The sequence below is a fragment of the Spinacia oleracea genome, chromosome 2 (genome assembly GCF_020520425.1).
Source record: "Spinacia oleracea cultivar Varoflay chromosome 2, BTI_SOV_V1, whole genome shotgun sequence".
NCBI lineage: Eukaryota > Viridiplantae > Streptophyta > Magnoliopsida > Caryophyllales > Amaranthaceae > Spinacia > Spinacia oleracea.
The window spans coordinates 51,915,475-51,927,421 of record NC_079488.1 but is presented as its reverse complement, the minus strand read 5'-3'; the positions used below and the strand labels follow the sequence as shown (position 1 = coordinate 51,927,421).

The following is an 11,947-nucleotide window of genomic DNA, read 5'->3' as shown; positions in this document are numbered from 1 at the left end:
TCAAGGTCGGCAAGGTCAAATGTATCATGTAATGGAGACCTATTGATAAAGTGCGAAAGACTTAACATGGGGGATGTAGGAAAAAGATCAAGCCTCCGCGAGAACGGGACATAGGTGGGAGGAGATCTAGGCTCAACATTAATGCTTTTACCCATAATTCCACCCTCGTGAATAAACTTGTCACTAAAATCTTCAACCAAAAGTTTCGCAACCAATGGTTTCTCAACCAACAATTCTACAACCTTTAGCGATTCTTCATCCTCCAAAGTCTCTGTTATGTCCAACTTTTCCTCATCAGTACCAAAAGTCAAATGATAACCTTCCTCTAATGAACTAACATTCTCAACAAATCCACCATCATCATTATCATCATTATAAAGGATTTTCATGTCACAATAAGATGGTTCGAGTTGGAAATTTTGCATATCAAATCGAAGGAAAGGGTTGACAGTACTAACATATGACTCGTTATAGGGAAAAAGAGAAGTATCATGGTCATGACAATGACAATAAGAACAATAATACGGGGGAGGGGTGTGAGTTTGAGGAATAGGAAAAGAAAAATTTTGCAGAGTAGATTCAACAAACATTGTCATCTCCCACTCATATGTATCCCTAGCTAATTGCTCAATCAAATCCCAACACTCTTCTGGAGTCTTCTCCACAAATATATAACTACTCATGGAATCCAACACCAATCTTGTATCTTCATTCAATCCCTCATAAATCACCATACATAGTTCCCATTGTTCAAAAATATGATTTGGACCAAGAAAATCTCCAAGCCTATAATAATATCTCCAAAACACTTCATTCTCAAATTGAGGAAAACAAATAGAAGCCATTTTATATTAAAAAAAAAGGGAAATTTTATACACAAACGAAAAAAAATATATACAATGTAGCCTCACCAAAAATAAAAGCTAAAAAGAAAAATAAAACCGTCTCCCCGGCAACGGCGCCAAAATTTGATAGGCTGTCGTACACCCGTCAAAAATAAAATCCTAACGAAACCTCCTAACAATGTAGTAGGGTAAGCAGGGTCGAATCCACGGAGAGATGGCTATTTAAATCTAGCTTTCAAGGTATGGCGAAACTAACAATGTCACGAAATTTAGGATTGAATGGTTAAAGTAAAATAAAGGAAAATAAACTAAAAGATCTAGGGCAATGGTTCACCATGTTTATAGTTCAAAATCAATCAAAACATCATCAACAATTCAAGTATTCAGAGTATCTAGAGCACTAGTTAATCCTACGGTCGGGTCTTAACGCTCTCAATTCAACATATGCAGTACGGTCGCTAACATAATCAGAATTGCTAGTTGTAGGTAAGCTTCTAAAATTTGATCTTTCGATTCTAAATCCTATTAGCATGATTTAATCAAACAATTGATCAGATTGCAAAGATTAACAATATAAACCTAATCAACTAGAAATATCAATGAATAATCAAACCATCAACAATAATAATAAGGATTCATAATATAAACATGGATTCCCAAACCCTAGAAAGCGAACTACTCAATCATGAAACAAACAATGAAAACCAAATCTAAGAATGAAAACATAATTAAAAGCAATAAATAAAATAAAGAGAAAATTCGATAATACCTCAAAGAGTTACATTAATGGAGTTTGAAGAAAATCTAGGGTTCATGAAGGAGAAGAGAAAAAGAACGTGAAAGAGGAGTTCTAAGGGAATTGAAAACGTAAAGGAAAATAAAAAAGCATGAGGGAAAAATAATTCCCTTCAAGTATTTATAGTTTTCTATTTTCTAAAATAAAAAGTAAATATAAGAAAATAAGAAAATAAAGTAGAAGTCGTCAATGATTGGTCGATGGCGTGATGACGTGGCGATGAAAAACCCGACGGCGAGAGAGACGTACGCAATGTGGTATTCGTCGACTTGGGCGCACTGTGGGCGCAACCATGCGCTGTGAGCAGGCCAGCAACCGCTTAGTGAAGCGTGAGTGAGATGTGGGCGCAGCGATGTTGCTGTGGGCGCAGCACTTGGGCTGTGGGCGCATCGAAGAAGAAAATGTGCGCTGTGGGCGCAGCACATCGCTGTGAGCAGGTCAGGCGCTTGGCAATGCTAGCGAGGGAGTGATGTGGGCGCAGCGCGCTCAGGTACCTCGCAGCTAGGGGGATGTGGGCGCATCGTTGTGAGATGAGGGCGCAGCGTTGTGGGCTGTGGGCGCATCTCACATTCGTGTCACCTTTGTTTATGTCATAACTCTCGTTCTACAATGCCCCTAGGGACGTGTGACCTATAATTGGAAAGCTCTTTAAGTCTACTTTCTAGCCCAATCAAAATCGTCTCATTTCGATATGTAGAACTTGAGATATCATCAAAAGAGTGAACGCTTGTCCGATTTGATGCTTAGAAAAATAACGTTTAGCTTCATTGTTGACTCAAGATTATTTCTAGAGACATGTAGTGATCCTCAAGTCAACATCCCATCCATTCATCATCCAAATCAACAATGAACACTCCGAAAGCATCCAAATGATCATAAAATCACCTGAAATATTAAAGAAAACACAAACGGGGCGTAATAGAGTACAATAACGACAACTTATGCAGATGTGACTCTAAATGCAACTAAAATGAGACGAATACCTAGAAATGCAACCTAAAAGCGCCTAAAATACCCTATACAAATAAGATTCATCAGTTTTCAAACCAAAATTATTCATTTTACGGGATGAAGTTGGATTTACTCAGTTTATCTGATTTTTGGGAGTTTGCTCTCTCTTGTCCCTTACTATTTACTTTTGCAGGTTGGTAAAAATACTTGGCTACGAGTGAAGAGACACTTAGAATAACCACCTAGTCAAGAGACAATTTCTATTTCAGTTTAAGTTGGATTTTGTTATTTATTTTATGAGCTAACTTTTAGACCACTTAGTTAATTTTGACTTTAATGGTTTTAAATTTTTTGTTGATTTGCATTTATTTTCTATGGAGAATAAATGTAGCAGTGACACTCCCAAGGTTTGGACGATGATTTTATGAAATAAAAACAGGGTTTTTTTTTATTATATAAAAGGTCCAAAATTTGGAGGTGTTACAGTTTTGGTCATGGCCTTTGCCTTAATGACCCTATGATGATCCATCATTTGCACTTGCATTGTTGGGGAGTGGAATTTTAATAACAGGTAGAGATTACTTTCAAGTGAAGTTATCTTGCAATGGGATTAGTTGAGCGAGTTCACTTTACTTGCATTGTTTAAACTTTATTTATTTTATTCAATCTAGACTATAATAGTTTCAAATTAGTTAAGGATTTTGATTTAAAGTATTTTGGTTTGGGTCGTTATGGTTCCAACTTCTATGGAGGCTATTAACTATTATTTAATGTTTAAAAGTTAGTTAATTCCGCTCCGTAATTCTGGTACTAGCCTTAGTCATTATCACAGTGGAGGTAATACTTAGTAATTCCTTTGTTTTAAGTTGGAAAATGGTTTTATAAAAGTAATGAATTATTAGGGTGTTACATGAAAAGCGTGGAGTAGAGCGGCGATGGAAAGAGAAGAAGGTAAGAAGGAGAATTCGATTACGTTGGTAATGGAGGCCTTCACTCGCCACCAAGGTTGCTCGTAAGTCCGCCTCAGCCGAGAAGATGATTACGATGATAAATGGCGAAGGAAACCGGTTTGATTTTCTACAATATGTAGATTTTGATTTATTTATTTGAAATTATTATGTTCTTATGCTGGAGTTTTTAGTTTTGATCTGGATTTTGATTTTTGATGTAACTTGGTTTACTCCTACGGTTGTGTTTTAGTTTCAATTCGATTGAATTGATTAGGTTTTTGTGGTCATTCTTTTAGGGTATTTGTGTCGATTAGATTGAATTGTTTTTGTTTCAATTCGATTAAATTGATTAGTTTTGTGGTCATTCTTTTAGCTTATTTGTGTCGATTAAATTGAATGTATTAGGATTTTTTTTATAGTTTTTGTGGATTTGATTGATTTTTTATGCAGTCTAGATAATCTCGACGGATAGCCGCAGTGGCCGCTGAGGCGAAGAGAGATTGAGCGGCGAATGAACGAGGAGAGTTGCAGGGAGCGCAGGTGGCTATTCGGTGCAACTGGTGGTCGTTGTTGTTGTTCGCGGAGGAGCAAAGGTGTTGTAATCCCTGTTCTACTAATTTTCTTCCACAGTTCTTCTAGTGTGGCTGGTGATTGCCCCTGGTTTCCGTCGTTAGAGTTGCTTATGATGTTGTCGTGGATGGTGTTGACGTTGTTGGTCGGTGATGTTGTCGTTAGTGTTTTAATTTTGTTTTAGTTATTCATTGTTTTAGTTAAGAATTGTATTGTTTTAGTTATATTTTTGTTATATTTAGTTATGAAATGAAATGGCCTAATGACGTTTTTTTTTCAATTATTGTTAAGAAATAAATAGTTTTAGTTATTTATTGTTTTCATTTAGAATAAGTTCGTTTTACTTTTGATTTATTTCGTTTTGGTTATTTACCATTCTAGTTAAGAATAAATTTCGTTTTAGTTAAGATTAAATTCGTTTTAGTTAAAAATAATTTTGTTTTAGTCACATATTTTTGAGTTCTAGATTTTTGAGTTTTAGTTAAGAAATTCTGAGTTTAGTTTAGATTTTCTTAGTTTTAATTACGATTTTTTGGTTTTAGTTAAGATGTCCTTGGGTTTAGGTACGATTTCCTTGGTTTTAGTTAATCACTTGAACTAATTAGTGACATAGTGTAACTACTTACTTGAGCAATAATTATTTAAGCAATAATTAGTTAAGCATTGTAACCTAATAGTTAAGCAATGGAACATATATAAAATAAATTTACATATATAAATTTACATATATAAATAAAGTACTACCTCTGTTCCTTAATGTTCTTTACGCTTTGGAATATGATTCCAAAGTATGAAAACTTTGACCGTGGATTCCCACTGTTCTATACATCAAAATGTTATCATGTAAGATCTTGTTAGATTGGTCTCATTATGTATTTTCAAAATATCAAAATTTTATAATTTTTTCACATACGGAAATGGATATATAAGTCGTTGAATATTGCATTGGAGTCCGTGCAAATAGTAAGCGTAAAGAACATTAAGGAACGGAGGTAGTATTTGTTAAGCCTTAAATTGAATTAGTTAAGCATAAAATTTGATTAGTTAAGCATAGAAACCAATTAGTTAAGCACTGGAACCAATTGAACCAGTTAGTTAAGCAATGGAACCAATTAGTTAAGAAACTGAACCAATTAGTTAAACACTGAAACTAATTAGTTAAGATTTTATGAGGTTTAGTTAATAATAAGCTTGTTTAAGAATCATGACTATTTGTCTTTATACCTTAACTATTTTGTTATTCAATTAGTTATGATTTTATTACTTTTAGTTATATTTTACACTAATTTAGTTAGTTTTGAAGAAAAAAATATTAAATTTTTTTATTAATTATTTATAAAAAAAAATTAAAATTGTTAATAAGTGCTGACGCCAACATGACGTCAGCACACGCACCAACAAGGCTGCAACCAAAGTGGTATTTGATAAAGCGGTCTTACATAAAAGTTACCTTTAATAAAATACCTGACATACATGCATGGCAATATAAAATACTTCCTCCGTTTCTGAAGTTCTTTACGCTTTGGAATATGTGTCCAAAATATGAAAACTTTGACCGTAAATTCTCACTATTATATACATCAAAATGTTACGCTTTGGTATGTATTTTCAGAATATCAATTTTTTTAAAAAAATTCATATACGGAATTGGATATATTAGTAGTTAAATATTGCATTGGAGTCCGTGCAAATAGTAACTGTAAAGAACTTTCTGAAACGGAGGTAGTATGAATTTAAAGATCAATCAACTCACTGATGGATTTAGTTTCTTTTTTTTTGCAAGGTAAGATGAATAGTTCTACCGGGTCGGAACCCCGCACGGGTCAACCCGCCCGGATTAGCAGACCATACACTTTGAGAGTGGGGGGAGTGATAAGGGGAAACCTCCCTCAAAGTGCAGCTAGTGGGGATTGAACCCCCAACCTTTTGGTTGGAAGGTGGAATCCTTTCCACTAGGCCAAGACACACTTGGTAAATGATGGATTTAGTTGATAAATCAGTTTATTCTACTATATCCTACAGGGTTTTTGTGAATGGTCACACTTGAAAACAATTCCTGTGGAACTTTCAGCAGGTTATTGGTCTTAAGTTAGCAACTAAATTGCAAACAATCTAACAATCTAAGTTTAAGGTAATTAAGATACACTTTTAGCCGATGAGTAGACGTTTTAAGAAACCTTATAGATGACACTGGTTCCAACTTTAGGAATGCACCTAGGAGTTCCAATTGATTTGTTAGGTCACACTTTTCATTTTTAGAGTAGGGAAGAAGCACATCAATTTCGTTTTTATTGTTCACAAGGTTAAAGCAAAAGTGTTTGCATGAACCGCTAAGTTTGTTTTGCAAACAAAGGCTACATCATGTCTTGTTGGTCTTCGTTGGGCATCAAGGGCTTAAATTCATAGGATAGACATTAGTTACCTATGGATGATTAACAAAATTAGACTCATCCGCAAAAACCTTTAGCTGGTGTTACAACAAAGAGTACAACAGGCACATGATCTAGCAACAAGAGTAAAGAGTAACAACACTTCTTTTGTCTTTTACTAACTTCCTTTAGTTCTCTTTTTCTATAAGCTTATGTTCAAAAAAGGAAAATAAAATAAAATGCTAGCCAAAATCGAAATTCTCATACATACCTTTGGCATGGCTTACAGTCTCCAAAATAATCTATTAACCCCAAATACATAAACACAAGGTTAACTCTCCAAATTAATCTATTAATGTGCATACATCAAGTCATGAATTATGATTAACTCATTCATTCATCCTTTTTAATCGATGCCCCTTCCCTGGTCACCAACCTCAAAACTAAGGCTTGAGCTGTTATGCGGCTGAAAGTATTGCAAAAGGAAAAAGAAATATTAACAAAATGAGTAAAACAAGCAATTCACAGTTTATTTCATTAAAAACATCCATGTTTTCATTCATTTTAGCATATTTCATCCAAGGCACATAAAGACTTCAAGTCTTCAACAAAAACACGTTATAACAAGGATACAAACATGTGATTAAATGAAAAGGTGGCTTGAGATGAGAGGAATTAGAAACATAAGTACACAAATTTTTGGACCAACAACGAAATTGCATCTATTCTTCAGGTTACTTGTGAAGTGAAGGCTTATTGCGTCATCTTTCATAAGCAAACACAATTTTTTGAATTGCGTGTACATTCAAAGTTAACTTCATGAAGATTTGTACGCCTCAAAAAACAAATTATTTATCTAAGCTAATGAACTTGTATTTAAGAAGATACTCTCTTTCCCTCATCCTCCCCTCTCTAGTGTTTTGTGATGGGATTGACGTGATGGGGTAGGGATGGCTATATTTCTGGGATTCTTAGACCCGATATAGCCAAAATTTTGGCTATTTCCGACCCTTTCTCTTCAATTCTGTTTTGTTTTCTTACTGCTATTTTCAATAAAACTACATCTTTTCAGTATAGTGAGTGCCCTTATGGTGAGTTTGGTTCTAGTTAATTTTTTGATTAGTACAAGTTCTTTATACGGTAAGATTTATGCAGAATCGAAAAAGAGGTTAATCATTCGACTACGATCAGATAGATTAGAAGGAAATAATAATCATCACCGCTACAACAGATCTATACACCCTTTTGTTGCAGAAGGTTGTAAATCACAACAATACAAAGGTTGGTGAAAGGAAATATTTATTGTCATGTATTATTTAGATTTAAATCTCTATGTAGATGTTGTATGACTTTATCAATGAACTAATTTGATTATCCAAAAAAAGAAACATGCATTTAAGAAAGAAAATAATCTTACAAAAACTCCACATACTACAGTGTTGCTTCACCTTTCTCAATATAAGAGGCTTCTCATCATATAATCCATAATTGTACATTGGGGCTCTTGGAGTGGCTCTCCAATTAGCTCTCCAATTAGCTCTCCAACAAGAACTATCTCTTGGCCAACATTGGGGCTCTTGCGTAGCTTTCCATGGAGAGCTACTTCAAGGTAGCTCTTGCCCAAAGAGTCGTTTCTTGTTCAAAGTGGGGAGTAACTTTGAAAAGTGGATAGTAACTTTGGTCAAAAAGACATAAATATGGACCACCAAATGGTAAAAAAGATATTGGAGAGCTCACTTGAGAAACCAACCAATGTTGTGTATTTTTAGGAATGAATTCTTGAGTGTGTCTCGTAGAGAGATAGTGGTAGAGAGAGAGTAGAGAGTGGAGAGTCCTCCAAGAGCTTTTTTGAAGAGTCAACCAATGTACATGCTCTAAGCTCAACTGCAAGCATCATTCTATGATTGGCACTGGTCATGGCCTACCTACTGGCCTACCTACTGGAGATATTACGGAATTATATAGTTGGCGTTACCAAGTTAATCTAAAACCAAGAAAAGCGGAACTGCAAACAGTATCCGGATTGGCACAAATGGTATCTGAACGGTATCACATGCATATATCAACCAATAACACTTCTACATTCACCATAACAGACATACTACACAGTAAATCATACCAAACTACTCGGAACTGGTGCCTTTCTGCCTGCAATAGTTTTCTATTCTAACGATTCGATTACACATCAGCAGGGGTAATATCCACAGACATCATGCCTAACTACATAATCCTGACCGATAAAGTCATGCCAATTCTAATCCCCCTTTAAGTATACAACCTTGATTCAATTGCTTTTCTAAGGAAGCAAACCAATGGAAGATCTACCAAGTAGATACGGAAGGTGGATTCATTCAAGCATTATCTAGAACTTGAGAGGGTGACAGCACTAGTTAAACCCTACCCCTAAAAGATCATCATGGAGTAACTGATTCATATTTCACTTCAACTTGAGAAAGTGCGAAAGCATTTCACCCCCCCCCCCCCCCCCCAATATTTCCTCAAAACTCTAGCAACCACCACTACTCTGAAGTCACCATCAATGTATAATGACCATCACCCCTAGTTATGCAGTCAACAAAGACAAGCCCCTCAAAGAAACTATTGACCTCTATATGCCTGTATAACAAAACAGCTAAGACTCAATTTATAGTTATAACGATTAGATTCTTAAATTCTAATAGAACTATGTATCTTTTTGTAAACACCATAGATTACCTTCGTCAATAATTGTCCTAACGAATAGTAGGTTGATGACTAAAGAAGCTTTAACGACCTATCAGAAAGAAATGTCAATCACAATACTTTCCAATTACTTCCTCCATATTTTGAAATTCTACCCACTTTCGTGTTACTCCTTTAAAGTACTTTTTGTCCTTTTTTTCCTCCATTGGACCAGCGCGTGGACTCATAAAAACTCTTAACGAGTCTTAAGCAATACTTTCTTATTACTTTTCCGGTATTCCCGCAAAAAGAAGAAAATAGCCCCACATGGGTGGTCCCTTATGGAGTTTGTGTCAGGAACTCTTTTACACACTCTGTGTTAACAAACACACACACACACACCCTCGTGTTCCCGCACACGTTCGCCCCCTCATGCTCACGTGACACACACACACACCCACTGACACGCACACAGCACACTCACAAGCACATGTAAGCTCCAAAAAACAAGTAAAATCAACTATTGAAACACTTAAAACAATATAGACCACTTCTTAAGCTAAAAAGAGTCGTTAAACAAAGGTTCAAAAAGTACCTGTCATAGGCAATAAGTTAACCATAGCCTTCACCTTTACTTCTTTTCAATGACCATAGCCTTCAATGGAGTTAGACGGATTAATTACAAAGTCTTGCAGATGAATTTTCAGCTCAACTGACTGAAATACAAAATTGCATTAGGGTTCTTGAAAGATTATGAAAAGAACAAAATTTAACGTAAGGAGCTAAGGAAAAACATAATCGAACAAAATTACTTCAGACCATAAGAGATAGTTTCATTCCAAACGAGTAGATTAAGAACCAATCTAAATAGGATTTTCCTTATGCAAACAGGACAAACTAAAACAGACCAAATCCATTCTTATTTCTCACTGGAATTTACAAACTCAATCTACATATCGAGTATAACATAATCTAATTCAGATGAGAACCATAAAGAAATTTTTGGAAGCATTCCAATCACAAGTGTCATTTAAAGTAAGTGTAGTTTTCTTAAAGTAATCACAACCTGAAAGGTGCTGAAGCACTAAAATTGAATGTTGATAAAGTACAATACAAGTAGCTCATATCATAGGTGATCATTGACCATAGAAGAAAAAGTAGATTACCTTGGTAACAAGGTTTAACTAATAGGCAAGCCTTTGAAATTAAGTGATAAAAAAACAGCTTTCTTATCCTAATCAATGTATAGCAAGAACAAAATACATAGGTATGATAATTAGGCAGAGAAAGTGTAATACCCAAGATTGATAATGGTGTTCATGGGATCAATAAAGTGCGGCTGCTGTTGCGATTGCTGTTGCTGGTGAGGTGAAGGTAGGGGGGACATATGCTGCTGCGGCTGCAAACTCATCCCAGCAGCAGGTAGAGTGACTACAGAAGAAGTAGGAGTCCCTTTGGCTTCAACCAACCTCCAGATATACCAAGATGCCACGGACCGATAAGGGCGCCATTTCTCACAAAGCTGGTCCATCTGAGAAGGTCTAGGCAAGTCCTGTAATCCATATAGCAATTGAACCCCCTTCCTAATACCTAGATCATTTACAGGTAGAACATCTGGTCTATGCAAAGAGAAAATCATAAACATATGAACAGACCAAGACCCAATTCCATTCACCATAGTGAGCATAGTAAACAAGGATTTATCATCCATGTTAACAATGGCGGAATCTGACAGAATCCCGTTTTGGTATTTCCTCGCTAAATCGTGGAGATAACTCGTTTTACGGCCCGAAACACCGATTTGGCGAAGCTGTTGAGACGTCAATGCTAAAACGGTTGCCGGAACAACACCCGACTCACCACCGCAAAGAGCGACGAAACGAGAGTAGATTGAAGTTCCGGCTTTGTAAGCAAGCTGCTGGTATAAAATGCTCTTTGATAGGGCAAGGAATGGGGTTTGAAAGGAATCGAATGTTGGGGGTTGATGGAGGTCGATCAGCTTAGCAAGATTTGGATCCGCAGTTCTCAGATGGTTTAGGGCAATCTCAATTTCGCCATCCAAGGAGAGAGAACGGTGGTGGTGGGCTGCTGCCATTAATCGAGGTCGAGGGACTATTTTACTGTTGTTGTTGTTGCTGCTCTTCATCGATGACTCTGAGTTTTCCGGGGATAGCTTCCGCAGTTTCCGTGGACGTGAGGGAAGCTTTGCAGGTGGCCGGAGATTGACTGCTTCCTTGGGTTGCACAGCTGGGGCGGAGGCGGAGGCGGAGGCAGGGGCGGGGACTGATGAAAGAACATGAGTTTTCTCTTCTTCGGCATTCTGATGAGTTGCGCCGGTCATTGGGAGCGGAGCTAAAACAACTCCACTGGTGGCGGCGTCAGAGGATGGAGTTGCTGAGTTCGAGACATAAGTAGCGGTGTTCATATTAAAAGGCTTTTTTTTTACGGAGTTTTTGGTTTGGCAAATGATAGGGGTTGTTTTTTATCCACAAATCTTGTTTACAAGTGAAATATTGTATTTGAGTGTAAAAGGTAACTCTAAATACTTAGAAGTTACCCTCCTTTTTTTAACGAGTTAACCTCGTGATTGGGGTCTCAGTTTTATCGAAAATCACCGATTAGGACCTCACTTTATTTTTGTCACCATTTAGGACCTAGTCTTACTTTTCCGGTCAAATGTAACTACCATGGTTAAAATAAGTTGGGTCATTGGGTTAGAAAAAAATATTTTTTTTCATAAAAAGTAAAAACTGATTAATTATTCATTACTCTATTCTTAATTTCTTCCTCTACCTTCTCCATTTT

At 36.3% G+C, this 11,947-nt stretch overlaps 1 protein-coding gene across 1 annotated transcript; it reads right to left on the bottom strand.

Moving 5' to 3' along the window:
- Positions 1 to 6,633: 6,633 nt before the first annotated feature.
- Positions 6,634 to 11,596, bottom strand: LOC110804801 (uncharacterized). The gene is made up of 3 exons (XM_022010405.2): positions 10,441 to 11,596; positions 9,738 to 9,858; positions 6,634 to 6,947 (listed from the first exon to the last, which is right to left on the bottom strand). Exons 1-2 carry the CDS (start codon positions 11,565 to 11,567, stop codon positions 9,846 to 9,848), a joined length of 1,140 nt encoding a protein of 379 aa, XP_021866097.1. The 5' UTR covers positions 11,568 to 11,596; the 3' UTR covers positions 6,634 to 6,947; positions 9,738 to 9,845.
- Between the last annotated feature and the right edge of the window lie 351 nt (positions 11,597 to 11,947).

Excerpts from the sequence above, each read along its gene's own strand:
- LOC110804801 (XM_022010405.2), bottom strand. The coding sequence starts at position 11,567 with ATGAACACCGCTACTTATGTCTCGAACTCAGCAACTCCATCCTCTGAC.